Below are 18,160 nucleotides of genomic sequence, written 5' to 3' on the forward strand. Positions count from 1 at the left end.
TATTGAGCGCTTATCATTTTGGCAAAAAGTAACCAATTACTGTCGAACTGATTCAAAACAAAAGGTTCAGCTATTTCCCGATGTTAAATTAGAGATGGTGGCAATTTTCTTTTGAAAAGGATGTAATCGTTTATTTTCAATTGATTTCCGAACAGAACAGTGGGTTTTCCAAACGAACAAACAAACAAACAAACAATGGAAAAGACAGACAGACAGACAGACAGACAGACAGACAGACAGACAGACAAACAACACAAAACACTGAAACATAATATCAGTATACATAAACTATAAACTAACTTGGCTTTCTTTTCCAGGGTACAGGCAGGAAGCGTTTGTGTGAAATTCACAATAAACCTTAATGGCATCGTTGGTAATACCTCCATTCGGATCAATCCAATAGAGACCTAAGAAATCAATCAATCAATTAATTAGTCAGTCAGTCAGTCAGTCAGTCAGTCAGTCAGTCAGTCAGTCAGTAGTCAGTCAGTCAGTAGTCAGTCAGTCAGTCAGTCACTCACTCACTCGATCATTCGATTGATCGATCAAGTTTTTTTAAGGAAGCAAGGAAATCAATTGGTCAATCAGCGAGCGAGTCAGTGAATCATCCAGCTCTCCAGCCAGTCAGCCAGTCACTCAGTCCATCCGTCCGTCCTTCCGTCCGTCCGTCCGTCCGTCCGTCCGTCCGTCCGTCCGTCCGTCCGTCCGTCCGTCCGTCCGTCGTCCGTCCGTCAGTCAGTCAGTCAGTCAGTCAGTCAGTCAGTCAGTCAGATATATACTAACCGCTTCGAAGGTTTGGATAGCTCATGTGAAGATCTCTGCATGTTCTGGCAGGGAATGCTTGAGAACCGTTAGGATTATTGTACATCTCAAGGCGATAACTGATTACTTCGTAGAGGTCGATGGTCTAATAATTGAAAAAAATATATATTACACGTCAACAACTCGAAACTATAAGTAAAAAAAAAACCCTTCCAAGAACCCTTAAATTAATAACATTGTAAATATATCAGTTCAAAAAGTGTATACGATACAATAATTACCCCCCCCCCCCCAAAAAAAAAAAATAAATAAATAAAAAATAAAATAAACACTGCCTGCAGCGCGCCGACAAGTACTAAATATTAATCTCGTCAACGTAGTTGCACAGCGTTTATTATCAACGTGGGTGAAAGAATCGCCGATTTGAATGCAAGCAGCTGACTTTTCGAGCGGTAGCCACTCTTCTTAACAAAATTATCGCATTACCTCAGGTTTGTTTTCTTTGTCCTGTGAAGAAACATAAAGAGGACATTTATTGTCAGGTTACGAAAATTGAAAATAAAGAAGAAAACAACAACAACAAAAACACAAAAGTAAATATATTCTCCGCATTTCTATTTAATTTGGTGAAAAAAATAAACTCGTTTGATTTCCTGGTCGATCTCCACTTATCGTATTACAAAGAAGTATGATTAACCTTATCATAATACCAAAAATAAAAAGAAATTAGATAACTGAGTCAGCGCATCACTGTTAACCCTACCAACTCGCAAATCACCCATTTGACACTCGGCCTTACTTTACAGAGACATTACAGTCTGTCTCATGTTTAATATTTAATCACACATTTTCCAATCGTACCTGTTTTTGACTTCTGTACAATTTCCGTGCTCCCGATTTTTCTGTTTGGAGCGGTGCAGGGTCGTCGTAACCGTAACTGGATTGTACTCCTGGAAACTAGAATGTTACGACAAAGGAATGAAGGTGAGCAGATAGAAAGCTATGTTGATATGTGGCCCCCAGACCCCAGGAGCTACTTCTACAAAAGACATCAAGATAAAATTTGCTATAGTAATTATAACGAAATTTTAAAACTGGATCATAACATATATTTGTTAAAAACAGCGTTCAAATTGATAAATAGTGTATGTCTTTCAGTCTATATAAAGGAAAAAAAAGAAAAGAATGTTTTAGCTTACAAAATAGTTTCGTAAAGCTATTGAAAACAATACGACTCACTGTTAGTTGCCCATATTCAGCGGGAAGAGTTGCCTAAGAAAAACAAACAGATTTGAAAACACATTCAATTTAACTGCTTTTGGTTGATTGACTAGTATGTTAGTGAAATGCTCACTTTCTGAATAATTATATAGTCCATTTATTTTTATTATTATTAAAAATTGATGACATGTAGCAACAAATAAGAACACATTTTGACTCTGCTTGACATTAAAACAAAACATACGACTCGATTAATAAAATTGCTGTTTATTGTGACAGAACTCACCGGTGAACCAGGAGGTCCTCTGGCACCAGCGGGACCCTGTAAATGATTTTGTTGTTGTTGAGAAACATTTAAACTTAGTTATTTTAGAATAATTATAGAAAGGTATATATAAGGGGTGATAATAATACAGGGACAAAGTTACACAAAACAAAGTCGAATTCAACGAAAATAAAAAATAAGCCAAAAAAGCTTCCGTCGTGAATTGTAAAATAACATGTAAATTGACTTATATTTGATTTTGTCTTGATACTTTGCAACCATTCCAGCTCAGATGTTTTGCTGACCACGTTCGTTTATGAGAAATTTTTGTCCATGGCATCAGACATGTCAGTACAACAATGAGCTATAACGTTTAGGCTCTCTAAATAGTTACCTTCAGAAGATATCGACGGTTGCATACTGATTTTCGCATCTTCATATTACGTCTACTAGTTAGTACGTTCTTTCATTTCAAGAACCTAAAATTATGTAACTTGATGCAATTTGACTAAAGTTTGTTTCCTTTACAAAAACAGTTTAGTGATCGATAAAAAACGATTTAAGCTTTGTAGTAAGAATTGTTGTACCTCTTGACCGTCCTCGCCCTAGTAACATAGTAGGAGAAAAAAGATGAAAGAATAGTCAGTTTTACCTCTACCTAATTTACATGATCTTTTTATGTCAAGAGTCAAGAGTCGCTATTATGATAGGCCAGTTCATCAAGGCGATAAGATTAATCTATAAGTCGTGCGAGCCGAGGCCACAGCCGGAGCCCCGGCCGAGCAGCGACAGGGCCCCCCCGGGGGGCAGCCGCGGACCCCCAGCAGCCGGACCAACGGGGAGAGAGGCCGGAGAGGAGGCCCAGCCGCGCGCCCGGGGGCCCGGGCGCGCGGAGCGAGCGCCCGCCCCGCGCCCCAAGATGATCATAGCCCAACAAAACGGCAATATGCTTTCACTTCCTATCAATCGATGAATCAATAAATTAATCAATAACAAAGAAAAAAAAAACAAAAAGAAGGAAGAAAGTGAGAAAGAATAAAAGATGAAAATAAAAACAAAACAATACCAACAAATGAACAAAGTGAAAAAAGACTAAAAGCGAACTGGTGAAGGAGCAAACGAATGAACGATGATCGAAGAAGAAAGAAAGATAATGATCGGAGCCGGGCAAAACCTGTTGTATACCTGACGTCCCCGATCTCACTAAAGAATAAAGAACGACCAAGGAAACGAAAGAGCGAATGAAAGTTAACAAGTGTGTTAAAAGGAAAAAAAGGCTCTTGCACAGGGGCTACTATACCTGACGTCCTCGATCTCCCTAAGTAAGAAAGAGAGAAAATAAAACAGTTACTGTTAACATACAAGATAATTAATTTCTTTGTGGTGTTTCTTTGTCAAGTTAGCCATATCGACATAACCCTTAAGATGAAACCCTAAAATAAATCCTCCCAAAATCACTATACTACTGTTTACTTTCGATGAGTCTTTAGCCGTCGGTAAGTCGTTGAAATTAGTTCCAAAGAAATTGACAAAGGAAATATAGACACCTTTAATCCGGTGGTACCTCCCAGTCCTGAAGGGCCCTGTAGAAAGCCAAGAGAATGATAGTGTTGTTTTTAATCAGTAATAAAATAAAAGGAGTCCACCTGAATGCCACAATTATTTTTGAAACAACTTACTTCAGATCCTTCATCTCCCCTCTCTCCCATGCGACCAATCACACCATCAGCGCCCTAAGGAGATACAAAATGAAAAGGGTCCGTAATTTCCATTATACGTTGACTTTTTGGGGATAATTTTATTTTATTTTGTTTTTAACGAGCTACGTCTTGAACAGTGCGCCTTTGAGAAATCTGCAAGATAATTCTTTAAAATAAGGCAAATATTTAATAATAAAAAATAATAACAAATTAAATAGTTCGGATATCCTACCCGTAATCCCTCTGCCCCTGTCTCTCCTCGGGGTCCACCGTTACCTCTTTGACCCTTGGGGTGAAAAAAAAACATGAACTATAGTGTCAAAGGAAAAAGTCAAAGAATGACTCAAAAGAAATGAAAGTATATAGAAGATTTTGGTGGTTATCTCTATCAAAAAAAGAATCTATCAGACTAAATAAAACTATGGGTAGAGTACACTTTCCTTGAAAGAACGCATAACGAATTTTAAACAGCGTCACACTTTTAAGTCCATGTATGGCCACTAATGCGAGAAAGGTAACTTGAGGAAAAGAACAACTCAACCATAAAGATTGTTTAATTTTGGACAATAAACATCAAAATAAACAGCATTACCAATACCAAACTTGACCGATAAACAATTTGGCAAATCATTTGACATGTTGGTCAATGTAACCAGGCATAACTAATCGATGACATCAATGACATCAATGACATCAATAAGTAATCAATAGGTAATCGATAGGTAATCAGTTGATTAGTCATTGATTATTGGCGATGATCAATGAGTAATCGATGACTAATCGATAGGCCACAAAATTTTTGGTTATCGATTAGTCATCGATTGCATCGATAAGTCATTGATTGCATTGATTAGTCGTTGATTTCATTTATTACTCATCAATATCATCTCGTGGCTGAGAACCATATCATGGTTACACTTGAAAAAAGCGCGGCACAAACAGCAAAAGTACTTGCAGCTGTTCCGGTGCTTAATGTAACTACTTATGACGGCTGTTTCCCTAAGCCGAAGCAGTTTTACTTTCAGACACTTTGCTGACAAACATCCACCGAACAAAATCTGTAACCACGTAGTCGATTCTTGTCAGCGTACTTGTACATGTTAGTTTCATTTTCAGACTGGTTGGTTTCTGTCCAGTTGTTATGTTAATAAATAAAGAGTTGGGTTTAGTGAAATATTGCACAATTAAGAATCATCTGTATTTTTGATTAGCACATCACCTCTCGACATGCCGGAACGTTATTTGACCATTTGTGAAGGCGTAATTTCGTCAACAGGAATGCCAGTTACAAAGAAAAATACGTCTAACACGTGGTACAAGACAGCAAGAAATGTGTCTTTTGTGCGCGGTATAATAGTCCATGAGTAATCGATGGGTCATTGACGAGTAATCAATAACATCAATAGGTAATCAATTACATCAATGAGTAATCGATGTCATCGATGAGTAATCAATAGGCCACAAAATTTTTGGGCTTCGATTACTCATCGATTACTCAATGATCATCGCCAATAATCAATGACTAATCAACTGATTACCCATCGATTACTCACTGATTACCAATTGATGTCACTGATCATCGATTAGCTATGCCTGGATGTAAGCGCCATTTGCACCAGCTTCCAGGTCTGGAATGTAACTGTGGCTGGGCTATTGCTTCTACTTGCAAAGTATTTCTTGCACTACAGTCGAAGCTCTCTTAACGGACACTCTCGTAAGCGGGCAGCTCTACGTACGGCCGCCTTGTTTGAAACCCCGTTTTAACTCCCATACAAACTCTGTATTTTTCCATTCTTCTAAGCGGACATTCCCGTAAGCGGCCGCGGACACTTTCAGAGATTACGACTTTGCCTTTTTCTTTGTTTTTAATCTCCTGTAAGCGGACAACCCAAAGAAAATCCTATTAACAACCTCTGTATCTTGTTTTTATCAATCAACTTCACATCGCCGTTCATCACAATGATTTTACAGTTATTACAGTACCATATTTCGGTGTTTGTTTTTTCGTCATCCACGTCCGGTTACACTTTGAAACACCACTTGTTAGCTAGGCAAGCTCCCGTAAGCGGCCATCTATTCCCTTCACCTCTAGTGGCTGCTTACGAGAACCATTCTCGTAAGCGGCCAGCTCCAGTTACGGACACTTTTTTCGCGTCCCGAGGGTGTCCGCTTACGAGAGCTTCGACTTTATTATTGCGGAACAGTTATTCCACTTTCGGAAACAAAAAAAACTTTTCTTGAAACGCTTTAGAATTTACAATCATGTACGATTGCTGGTTTGCTGAACGGCGAAACAACACTCACGAATCCTGACGGAATTCTACAATAGAGAATGTTTTCTCGTTTAGAAAGGATTCTGTGCACCCGGCAAACCTTAGGTCCTTCAGATCCTGGGGGTCCTGTGTCTCCCATGTCACCCCGGTCTCCCTGTAAAAATAGAAAACATAATTCTCACTAGTTATGTTTTTCTCTTTCATATTTAGTGTCCAGTAAACAACAGTTTATGTTTATTAGTACCTTTTCTCCCACGGCGCCCAGACTTCCATCATCTCCAGGTCCTCCTATATCTCCCTGAATGCAGCAAAAAAATGTTACCAAAATTATACTAGTTATGCAACGCTTTCGAGTGGTATACTATGGAATATCCCACGAGTCACTTGTATTTTCTCGGTATAGACACGAGCCTTTAGGCGAGTGTGTATACGAAGAAAATACAAGTGACAAGTGGGATATTCCATAGTATACCACGAGAAAGTGTTGTGTAACTATTTTATACCATGCCATAGAAAATACGCTTACTAAATTTCGTCGAGAATACAGTCGCAGCGCACTATGGGAAGGTTGGGTTGAATACCGTCGAATATACAACGGCTTTCCTGTATTCTGATTGGCTGTATTTTCTATGGCATGGTATAAATATGCTTACAAAACTATGTTACCGATAATGTTAAAGTGGAATCCCGATTTCTCGAACCTCCCCATGACTCGAATCAAAATTGTTTCTCTTCCCTCAGTCAAATACAGTAAAAACCCGCGTGTAAGAACCTAGGCATTTAAGAACCTTCTGGCAGAAATTTGCTTTTATAATACCCCAAAATATAAGAACCTGTTTAGCCAAACGAATTCCTACAGGTTCTTATATGTAGGGTTTAACTATTTAATTTATATATATTTTTTACCAAAAACCAGAAAGGCGATGTTACTGGGGTATATACAGTTTGTTGTTGGACTTTTGGCAACATGGGTACATTAATAAATATTTATAATGAAGAACAGACCAGATTTTATACTATTTTCTGATAATCAACAACAATGTCGACTCTGTAGAAATTAAGAACCTGATTAAGAACCTACTTAGCCTAAACTGTCAATAAGTATCCCATAATACAAGAACCTGTTTTGCCAAACTCTGAAAAAAGTAGGTTCTTACACGCGGGTTTTTACTGTACCACAATGTTACCTTCAATTTCTCGAACTCCCCGATTTCCCCAACCAATTTTTGTTTCCCTTAGAGGTTCCAGAAATTGGGATTCTACTGCACTTTGCCCAGAGAGTTTTGAGTATGGAGTGATAATCATTCGGCCATTTTTGCATGGGGCATTGTTAGTTTTAGCCCAGGTAAGCATTAAAGCAGTGAATTTTCTTCTTCCAAATCTTAATCAAGAAGTCGCGGTTATGTTTCTCGCAAATCATTGATGGGTTACATAGGTGAAGCATGCTTTTTGCAGCAAACAAGCGATTGCTTGTGATCATTGATGATAGCGCACGTTCCCAGTGATCCCTGCAAACGCTGTTTATCGTTGGACCAACAGAGAATGAGATGATATTCAATGAAATTTAATTATTTCCCTTTATATAAGTTTTTTGGCGTATTTATTAAATTTTTATTTCTACATTTAAACAAAGAGTGAGATTAAAATTTTGACGTACCAGAGATCCCGAGTTTCCATCTATGCCACGTGAACCACGTTGGCCTGTTGTGCCCTAAACATCAAACAACAAACGAACTAAATCAAAACAAATGCATACAGAAAGCTTTATACGAGGCTCTTCCACATTACTGTACACATTTCCATAACATATTTCCTTTTCCGAGTCGGTGTAATTTTTTTCTTTCGTAAAATATTAAGAGGTGAATAAATAAAGTTGTCGTTGTTGTAGTAGTAAAATTACAAGCCAAAAACTGGAAAATAAGTAAGGTGCACAAATTTCGCTCAACAATGGCAAACGTGTTGTTGCTTGGACACTATTTCAGACTTGTTTCTAGACATATCTTAGTTCGGCATACAAATTTCAGATCTGGTAAAAATGTCAAAAGGCATTAACTGTAATTCACTGCTTTGCCACGAGTCTAATACAGGGGTCCAGCCCATCGCCTTCCGCACACTGCTGAGCTACAGGAGCTGAGCTTCATATTATTCAGGTTTCAGATTTCAAGAATTTCTACGAACTCTGAAAATAGTTAAAAAATAGTAAAGTCTAAATCAACAAATAATGAAAGGGTAAAGTTATCTGTTTGTGGTACATACTATAGAGCCCTCGACTCCGGGGGCACCTTCCTCTCCTTTCGCACCAACTGGTCCGGCCTGGCCAATATTTGCTTGTACTCCGCGCGCTCCCATGTCGCCGTCAAGACCCTAAAAACGTGTATAATGTAACCATTATACCTAAACATGCAATATGTCTTTGTAAATTCAAGCACGATTGGCAGGATTTTTACCGTCTTACGTATATAAGTCTGAGCCTTGCGCTCATAATGTTTTAAACAATAATAGACGCCAAAAAAGAGACGTGAACAGTTTAGAAATTTAGGTTTTACCATCAAACACATGCTCGGCTTGTTTGGAGAAAGAGTCTGGATAAATTTTTCGATTAAAAAAAACAAGAGCGATTTTTGTTGTATTCGCACTACATCATACTATTTCTTTAATTTCAGACAGGATGCATGGTTCGCAAACGTTTTTAACGATTATTAGTAGAAACTCAGCTGTGTTCTATTGGAAATCCGCGAATCTGATTGGTTCTCCCACTGATTTCTATTCGCCGTTAGCATAACCACACTGACCTACTATTGATAATCGCGCGATCTGATTGGCTACACAGGTGCCTACTATCGATCCGTAGAAGGCTCTCGGAGCGCGCGCGTAGTCTTCGCTGAATTTTATCAATTAAAACCTTCAATAAATCAATTCTAGCGATATTCTGAGTTTAATAGATCGGTCAGTGGGTTATGCTAACACAATTAGACGGCTCGCTCTCGGTTTCTACCGGCTTTTGATAGTTGGCTCGGGGCTTCGCCCCTCGCCAACTATCAGCCGGTAGAAACCTCGAGCTTGCCGTCTAATTGTTAAATAGAAAACAGTCGCGCGCTCGCGTAGCTCTTTAAGCGGTAATTTTTCTTGATTTTTGTCTTCAAAGTGCACAATATTGTAGGTTTTAGACTGCAATCCTTTAGAATTTCTACTAAAACAATTAGACTACTCGCCCTCGTTTTCTATGAGCGATAGTCAACTCGGCTGCGCCTCGTTGACTATTTGCTCATAGAAAACTCGGGCTCGTAGTCTAATTGTTAAATAGAGTCAAATCTCTATTAACGGTCACCTCTCTACAACAGCCAGGATTTTTTTTTATCCTGATCGTGACCGATCCTTTCACTCTACTCTCATGGATACACTTTATTCAACGGCCAGCTTTTTACAACGACCCAGCTAATTCTACCCCCAATCAGCCGTTGCAGAGAGGTTTAACTGTATCTTAATCGCAATGCTTCTTAGGCAAGATTTAAATCAAATCATGTGACCGTGCAATATGACCATAGCTGAAAAAGATAAAAGACAACAACAACTATGGGGTAATTACCCTCGATCCTTTTCTGCCAGGTTTTCCTTCCTCGCCAGTCTCTCCTGCACTTCCCTACAAAAGCCGGATAATAAAATTGAAATGGCAGCAAATCAAACTTCTTTCATAACAAACAAATTTAAGATAGAACTTCGGTAGATAGACTACCGGCCATAATCGTAGTTGAACGAGGTACAGAATGAAAAGTTCAACCTTCTTCCGACAGTTCTGTTGTTTGTTTTCTCATATTCGTTGGATTCAATCTTTAAGCAATCGTAAGCAAGTTGTAAGTTTGATTAACAGTTCGTGTCCTAAGCTTGTCGCATGTCACAAGGGTCGGATAGCAGCTCTCGCAAGTTTTTACATGAACGGCTCGGCGCTACCCTTCGAGAGGACAATAGAAAAACAAACAAAAGGAGCAATGCCCCTAGCCCCCATAACTATGGCAACTGCTGCACTAGAGGGCCAACTGGTTGAATAACAAGCTTACGAGAGCTGCACCGTCCAGAGTAAATCAGCCATTCACTGTGCGGTATACTCACAGTTTCTCCTCTTTCACCAGACTTGCCTACAGAGCCAGCTCCTCCCTCTGCTCCCTGAAAGAAACAATGATAATATAAACGCAGTTATGAGATAAACTGCTCAATGGTTTATTTGCAAATGAGGTTTACAGGCCATTTCATTTCATGTGGCATTTTGAAATTAGAGTATGCAATTTTGAAATGAGAGTATACAATTGTTTTATATGGTTAATGGTCATGATGTAATTACCTTATACCACGACTTTTGATCACACTTGGTGGAGTTCATTAAGAGTTTATTAAGAGCTTGGTAAAAAGAGTTAAGTTAATTATATTAAATGTGCAGCATTGATAAGGTGATAAATATGATGGTATTAAAACTTACATTTTCGCCCGGTTTTCCATCTATTCCATCCTTTCCGCCTTCTCCTATTTCTCCCTAGACGAAAATATATCTCCTTGTCAGTCTAATATTTTTCTGCCTTAATATAACTTTTTACTGAATCTGAAGTTGCTTCTAGTGTAAGTCAAGACAATATCGCGACTTTGATATCGTATCCATTAAATACGATTTAAACAGACACGGACGGTAACCTCTCTTATGATCCACTTTTTCGCGTTTTGACGCCATCACGTCCGCAATGCTACGCTAAATCAAGAGCTTTCACCACAAACAAACAGGTCAATAAACATAATAAGACTTTAGTTGACGTCCATGACAACTAGCAGTGGTCTAAGCTTACGTTTCCTATTGTCGTTTGTCTTGGAGAATGGGTGATTTCCTAAGTGTACTAAAAAGTTCTTTTTCATATCTTAGATTCTCGATATAAACCCTAAAATAACTGTTTGAGATGTGAGACAATACAACTCTGGACTTCAGAGCGTAACTTCATACAGACCCCTTGTCTTGATAAATATTAATAATGCCGGTAACAATTATAAACAATTTTACTTTGGCTCCTGCTGCTCCTATCGCTCCTTTTGAACCAGAAGGTCCAGCACTGCCCTAGAAGTAAAATGAAATAAAATTCAATGAATAAGCTTTTGCAGAGAACTTATAACTAAGCGGATATCATTATAAACATGGATCATACAAGCAGAACTTACTCTCATTCCAGATGGCCCAGAGTAGCCTTTTGTTCCTTCCAAACCAATTCTACCCTATGGAAATCAATGGAAACAAAGAATTGTAAAGGTGTCAACGTTAAAGTAAATGCATGATAATAATTATTATACTAGGTGACATTTCTTGCAACAAAAAACTGATTTTCTAAAGTGACTTACGTTGGATCCAGCAGTCCCCGGAGGTCCTGGAGGGCCGGTTTGACCCTGAGATCCCTGTGAAACAAAATGGGGAAAGCAGGATGCTTTAAAAAACTCTTCATGATTTAACGTAGTAAAGCGCTTGTTTCAATTGAAGGGATCAGAAGAGACAGTGCAGGTGATTATCATTGGTTTCTGCAGCGGAAGAAAGAAGAGGGTAAGAGTATCGCTCTTCCCCTTCAGAAATTATGTCAATTATATCTAATTCTAATCCTTATGCCGGGACCCATTTATAGTCATGGGAAAAAGAGGCACAGTGAAGTATTCTGCCCAAGAACAAACCTGGACTTCTCGATCCTTACTCCAACACATTTACTGGACAGGCTGTCGAGCGCACCTCTACTGGTGAAGCCCCATCCTATTTAACTGACAGTCGAGGCACGAAATCCTTACAATATTAGGAACAGTGAATTAAATATTAATTTACCATTACCGAAAACTGATTTTTTGAAAAAGAATTTTTTTTTATGCTGGTCCTAAATTGTGGAATTCCTTGCCTAATTCAATTAAGTCAGCTAAATCTCTTGCAGCCTTTAAAAGAGGACTGGAAGATATTGACTTTGATATGTTACTATCTTCTTATTGATAGCTTGTCCCACTCTAATATTTATGTGTTATTTAACTCTATTTAAATTTTTAAATCTCACTCGGCTTTCATGAAAACCAATGTAATTGATGGAATTCCGAGGTTAAATAAAGTATCACTCACTCACTCACTCACTCACCTCCCACAACAAAGCTTATAAAAGCCGTTGTCAGGTTCCTAACAAACTCCCTATTTTATTGATCATCTTCGTCATTTTTATATGGAATTTTGCCCCTTTTAAACCCCTCGTAAAAAAACAAACTTGTCAGTTTTGGGGTTAATACTTGAAAGCCAGATGTTAGATGTCGTTTAACTAAGTTATCAACTCCAATGAAAAACTAGCTTATCCCTTGACTCTGACCTGACTAAACGGAGGCGCGCGTCGTCGCAGAAACTCGAAATTAATTTCCGTACAGACTTCAGTTGGTTGGCCAATCGGACTTGCAAGTTTACTTGCAAGTGCATTTATGTTGTCAAAAAAAGCCATTTCAATGGTACAGTGCGCGCTGCAATTTAGAAAATTGAAACGAACAGCAAGATTTGACTGACCTGCGTTGGGCGGACAAACGGCAGAAAACGGCAAAAACGTGCGCCGACTTGCATGCAAATTCGGTCCGGATGAAAGTGACGCAAGTCATCGCAAGCCAACTCAAGTGGACGTAGTTTAAGACTTGCGCTACTTGCGAATTTGTTTAGCCAGGTCTTAAAAGGTAACATAATACCGCTTTCGGTCCGTGGATCAAAGGATTTTTCAATCGGAAGAAGTATTAATTCGTTGTTTTCATCATAATACCGGCTCAAAAAAGTACAAGGATAACTCTAACAGTAATCGTTTTAGATTAACACCTTCGGTACTATTCCACTTAAGTATGGAAGTCGCTTCTGAGGATTATTAAATTGAACTTACACCAAACGCAACAAATAATTAAATTCAAAATACTAGATAAGCGTAATGAGCGTCTCTCACCGCTGCACCTGTTCCTCCATTGTCTCCAACAGGACCAATATCACCGATACCACCCTAGGAAAAAATAAACAAAAACTAATAATAAACTGAAAATCTGATAAAGGGGGACATTACAGCTTTTGCCCTCAATGGGGCCTTAAAGTAGCTGGTAAGATCATGCCGGCTGTGTATTGAGAAACCGGAGAAACTTGTCTCACTAAGCCATTTTTAGATGATCGCGTCAATAGGCAGTCAATAGGCAGTAAGTAAGCCTTGTCTTTTACACCTTCCCGAACCTAAATTAGTCAGCGACGTTAAGAATTTAGGGAAGTCGGAGTAGGGTGCGTAGTCCCTGGTGTTGTGGTCAAGCAATGTGGTCTGGTCCGAGTTTCTCAAGGGTTGCGTTACAGATTACGTCGTTTTCATAGTCTAAACTCTCATCGACCATAGCTTTCGACCAAAGAATGCGCGAGTATTCTGCCAGTTATATATTTAAAATACCGAAAGAAAATGCGCTTCATAAATGCATTGCCATACTATACCATAGACTTTCTAAAAGTCGTTCTTTTCTCGTTTCCGGTCGCTCCGCGCGCTTGCTCCCGCGCTTTGCGCTCTGTGAGCTTGACTAATAAGCAAGTCTAACCATACCATAGAGACCTCATGGAATGAACCAAATAAAACAACCTGGGTGTAAAATCTAAAGACAGATTGCATGCTGGGAACATTGTACGCTGGGAAAGTAGATAGGACCACGAGAAAAACAAAGAGCTAAACTACCAGAGACAGCTATTAAAGATTGAAATTATTACACTGGCGTTACCAGGCAGGCTTTACTTTGTACCTTTGGAGGTACATGAAGGTTCTGGGTCCAAACTGTCAATCTACAGTAAAGGAACTTTACACCGAATTAACGCTATTTGGGTCGGAATCGGAATACCTTATTTCCGTTGCGACCACTTTTTCCAACTCTTCCTTCGTCACCCAGTCCGCCCTAAAGACATACAATTGGAATGGTCAATTACGCCTTAACAAGACTAACAGCAATTCTTAAGCTTTCAAGCGCTGTCACTATCTCCGTGTACGAGCCATAGCAATGGACGCTTTAAAATCGAACGATTTCTCAAAAACATGTTTACTACGGTGTCCTTGGCCCGGCATGCTGAAAGTTCAAACATTAAACTAGCCAGCTTAATAGTCGTGAGCTGATCAATGTCAGCTGCTATAGCTATGTGTAAATTCATTTACAGTCGAACCTTTTTAATACAGACACCGTAAGGGCAAAGCTGACTGACCATATTATGGAGGTGTCCATGTTTTAGAGGTAGGGACTAGATGAATTCTGGTTTCTTTGGAACCAAATGAAACGTCGGTATTTTAGAAGTGTCTGTATTATCGAGGTGTCTGTAAGAAAGGCCGTGACTGTATCATTTTTATTTCGTTAACAGAAGGTAGGTTTAATATATTCAATAGAAAACTATATTTTTCATTGTAGGCGCCAGAATTTTCGTTTCGTTTAGTTTTAGTGTCATAGCTTCGTGTTAATTAGTTCCCTTTGTTTTTAGTCTATTTCTGTACATGTTATTTTTTATTTGCATATTGGTTTATATTTTGTTGCGTGTAATTTATTCAGTGAGTTTTGTTTTCGAGTTTCGAGTGTACGGTCTATTTCGAGTTTATGGTCAAGTTCCAAGTTTACAGTTCGTCTTTTATTTTTTTTTTCAGTGGTCACATTCGTCTTTGTAAGTTTCTCGTTTATTTTGCTTTGTCGGATTCTTGTTTTCCTCATGTCGTCCGTTGTAAGTTATTTTATGCCCATTTCTGTGTTTGTGATTTTGTTTTTTTCAGTTACCGTATCTACCTTCGATTTAACGTGTATATGGCAAGATGGTTTACGCGTGATTTTGCGTTTTGCGACTACATTCATAGCTGGATATTGGCATACGTATGTATAGTTTTCTAAACTAACCGTTGCTCCGTCTGGTCCAGATGATCCTAAAGGCCCAGGTAATCCACGTTCTCCCTGCAAACAGAATAATTACATATTAATGCAAATTGTTGGATGAGGTTGGGCGTGACCGCAGTAAGAATTATCAAGGGTGAGGTCTGAGCTATTTTGGAATTGTAGACTAAGGTGGAAAACATAAAAAGAGGTCTTGATATTTATCCCTATGCAAAAGAAATATCCACTTATTGCTTGTATTATGCATTTATCTTAATCAGGGGGGGGGGGGGAGAAACTTCCTTTGTTACACGACTCAAAAAGTTCCGACTTTCACCCCCCCCCCCCCCGATTTTAAAAAATACTTATAATTTTGATAATTACTAATTTATCATTTTGGGCAAACTTTGCAGCATTTTGTATATTTTTAGGCATAATTACGAGCTTTTTCTCAAGAATGTTTTAATGATCAGGTCGCATTTATACTAATTGTAAAATAAATACAAAACAATGTAACTTACAGGATCTCCTTGGCTTCCCCTGTATCCTTTAGTGCCTGATTGTCCTCTATTTCCCTATTCAACGAGTAAAATATATTTACACAAGTCATGAAAAGCTGATTATTATAGCCAGCTTTGACACTAAACCACGATTGAAATGGGCTCCTGTTTGGTCAGGGAAACTTAAACATACATCATATAAAAGAAGTACAGAGACGACATTTATGTTTTTGAAGAAATAATAATAATAATATAATAATCGAATTTTTATCCAGGATAGCCCTTCAGTACATGCGTACTGTTATCAACGGGGTCCTGCTGATTAAAAATTAAAAATTACTAAAATTACTAATTATATAATATACAATGAAAATTGTATAAAAAGCGGATCATGCACTAAGTTAAAAACCTTAAAAAGCTACAATAAAATATTACAAGTAAAAATCGTCCAACGCTTTCCTAAATAAAAGTCTAGAATTAATGTTTCTTAAATTCAAAGGTAAAGAATTAAAAATCGAGGCACCTATAAAATAAAAACTACGGCGCGCAAAATCAAGTTTGACTTTGGGCAGTTTTGCTGTTTTCCCGTTGTTTCTAGTGTTGGCGTTATGATGTAATCGTTCAAAGTCTGCGAGGATTCCTCTTTAAATCGTCGAAAAAGCCTTTTTAATCAACATAATACCTAACGAACGCCCAATTTACAGAAGGTTAAGCTTTTTCAAATAGCAATCCTACCTGAGATCCTGTATCCCCAGGGAGGCCTGGATAGCCATAGGCACCCTCTTGACCCTGATGACAAACAAGGCGGAACAAACAAATTTACACCACAGAACCAAATTATCAATACCTATATTGAATAAAAAATGGTCTTTTGTCAGATACAATTGCATTATGATTTTCTGTATATAATCGAGACTTTTTCTTTCCAGATGTCACTTACCGGAGAGCCTTGTCCTCCTTTTTGACCTTGACCTCCAATGGGACCAACAACTCCCTTAAAAGAGAATTGCTAATTTGTAGTCACGTCATAACCGTTTACCAATAGCTGCTATTATTATTATAAATGCCATTAAATTGACTAATCTGTGATCTAAGTTTGTTTTAAAAATGTAATCAACAAAATGACAATTTAAAAAGAAGAAGGTTGTACTTGCCATTTTTCCTACAAATCCTGGCATACCAGATTTTCCCTCGTCTCCTTTCGGACCCTAAGAGGTCGAAAAATTGTCAGAGGAAAGATAACACGAAATATGGACAACTTTATGATGCGATAGTCCAAAAAAGAGACTGTGTTTATAGATCAGGGCCGGGTTGTTCGAAAGACGATAAGCGCTAACCCAGGATTAAAAGATGATCAAGATTTTAATTTCTCTTGTTTTAAAGAGTTTCCCAAGGCTAATATTTTGTTAAGTTTGAGATTGGTCCATGTCAAAACTGTGGGACAGAAAATATTAACAGAAAACCTCAACAAAATTATTTAAAATTGAAATCAAATTTCACGCTAATCCTGGATTAGCTTAATCGTGCTTTGAACAACCGGGTCCAGAAGTAAATGTTAATAGGATAATAATACAATAATAAAATAATCGTTGCCATTTCAAATGTTACTACACTAAAAGTGAAACGTTAAGGTCGAAAGGCCTATCTAGTTAAATAAAATCGTAGCTGTATGGCGATACACAATTTGTTCTTTTAAGTATATATATTTGTAAATGAGAATAGTTCGATAAGAGTTATAAAATGATTATTTTTCGAGATGCAAAAAACTACCTTTAAACCGACGTAACTAATAGAAGTAAGCTCTTAATTGAGGCATGTAACCACCAGGGATGCATTAAACTGGAAAAGATTTCGAAAGAGCGCAGTGGTTTTTTTTTCATGGTAACATGGGGTACAGAATCTTTTGTTCTTGTATTCGAGAATTAGTTTTTTGTCAACGTATACATGTAGATGCCACCTGTAGCCCGAAGCTTAAATATCTGTCTACCTTCTCGCGCCTTTCTTGGTGAAATATTAGCCAAACTTTGCTCAGAAAGCCACCTTCTTTGGGAATCTCTCATACTTTCTTCAAAACTTTAATGAAAGTTTGTTAAACTAAGATTGTCACAATAATTTACAACAAATATCACCAAACGACAAGAAGACACATACGTTCTCTCCACTTTCTCCGGGAGTACCAGGTCCACCTCTCGAGCCTGAGCCTCCCTGAGACATAAAAGACAACAATGAAAATAAAGCGAGTACTTAGGAAGGTTTAAAGGTTTCATGATTTCCTTGTATCTGTTTTACACTTACGGAAGGTCCTGTCGCTCCGACCTCTCCCTGTCCACCGACTTCGCCATTAGGACCCTAAAATAAATAATAAATGTCTATGAAGACTCGCCGGTAAAATACAATATACGCCACGAAATCCCATAATTAGTCAATTCAACTTTAAAGGATGTACTTGTTAAAAGTACCATATCGCACCTCACGATTTGACGGATAGTTTTCTTAAAATAGCTAACTATAAGTTATACATTAACCAATACATTAAAAGTTGTATAGTAAGCTGTAAAT

At 38.2% G+C, this 18,160-nt stretch overlaps 1 protein-coding gene across 3 annotated transcripts in view; it reads right to left on the reverse strand.

Annotated features, from left to right (window-relative positions):
- LOC144661315 (uncharacterized) overlaps nt 1-18,160 on the reverse strand; it is a 43,709-nt gene that overhangs the window by 2,456 nt on the left and 23,093 nt on the right. For 2 of the 3 annotated variants that reach the window (XM_078522036.1, XM_078522034.1), the window contains exons 39-68: nt 17,897-17,950; nt 17,753-17,806; nt 16,756-16,809; nt 16,542-16,595; nt 16,337-16,390; nt 15,623-15,676; nt 15,129-15,182; nt 14,100-14,153; nt 13,184-13,237; nt 11,592-11,645; nt 11,415-11,468; nt 11,260-11,313; nt 10,693-10,746; nt 10,329-10,382; nt 9,808-9,861; nt 8,478-8,585; nt 7,879-7,932; nt 6,466-6,519; nt 6,322-6,375; nt 4,181-4,234; nt 3,928-3,981; nt 3,796-3,831; nt 3,549-3,566; nt 2,836-2,853; nt 2,270-2,305; nt 2,002-2,034; nt 1,624-1,719; nt 1,249-1,269; nt 784-907; nt 301-407 (exon numbers count right to left, since the gene is read on the reverse strand). In XM_078522036.1, coding sequence (XP_078378162.1) covers nt 301-407; nt 784-907; nt 1,249-1,269; nt 1,624-1,719; nt 2,002-2,034; nt 2,270-2,305; nt 2,836-2,853; nt 3,549-3,566; nt 3,796-3,831; nt 3,928-3,981; nt 4,181-4,234; nt 6,322-6,375; nt 6,466-6,519; nt 7,879-7,932; nt 8,478-8,585; nt 9,808-9,861; nt 10,329-10,382; nt 10,693-10,746; nt 11,260-11,313; nt 11,415-11,468; nt 11,592-11,645; nt 13,184-13,237; nt 14,100-14,153; nt 15,129-15,182; nt 15,623-15,676; nt 16,337-16,390; nt 16,542-16,595; nt 16,756-16,809; nt 17,753-17,806; nt 17,897-17,950 — 1,677 coding nt within the window. Of the gene's footprint in view, nt 1-300; nt 408-783; nt 908-1,248; nt 1,270-1,623; nt 1,720-2,001; nt 2,035-2,269; nt 2,306-2,835; nt 2,854-3,548; nt 3,567-3,795; nt 3,832-3,927; nt 3,982-4,180; nt 4,235-6,321; nt 6,376-6,465; nt 6,520-7,878; nt 7,933-8,477; nt 8,586-9,807; nt 9,862-10,328; nt 10,383-10,692; nt 10,747-11,259; nt 11,314-11,414; nt 11,469-11,591; nt 11,646-13,183; nt 13,238-14,099; nt 14,154-15,128; nt 15,183-15,622; nt 15,677-16,336; nt 16,391-16,541; nt 16,596-16,751; nt 16,810-17,752; nt 17,807-17,896; nt 17,951-18,160 lie in introns of all 3 variants that reach the window. The other variant, XM_078522035.1, reaches the window with a different exon arrangement.

This window comes from Oculina patagonica, chromosome 7 (genome assembly GCF_052425735.1).
Source record: "Oculina patagonica isolate OP01 chromosome 7, crgOcupat, whole genome shotgun sequence".
Classification (NCBI taxonomy): domain Eukaryota; kingdom Metazoa; phylum Cnidaria; class Anthozoa; order Scleractinia; family Oculinidae; genus Oculina; species Oculina patagonica.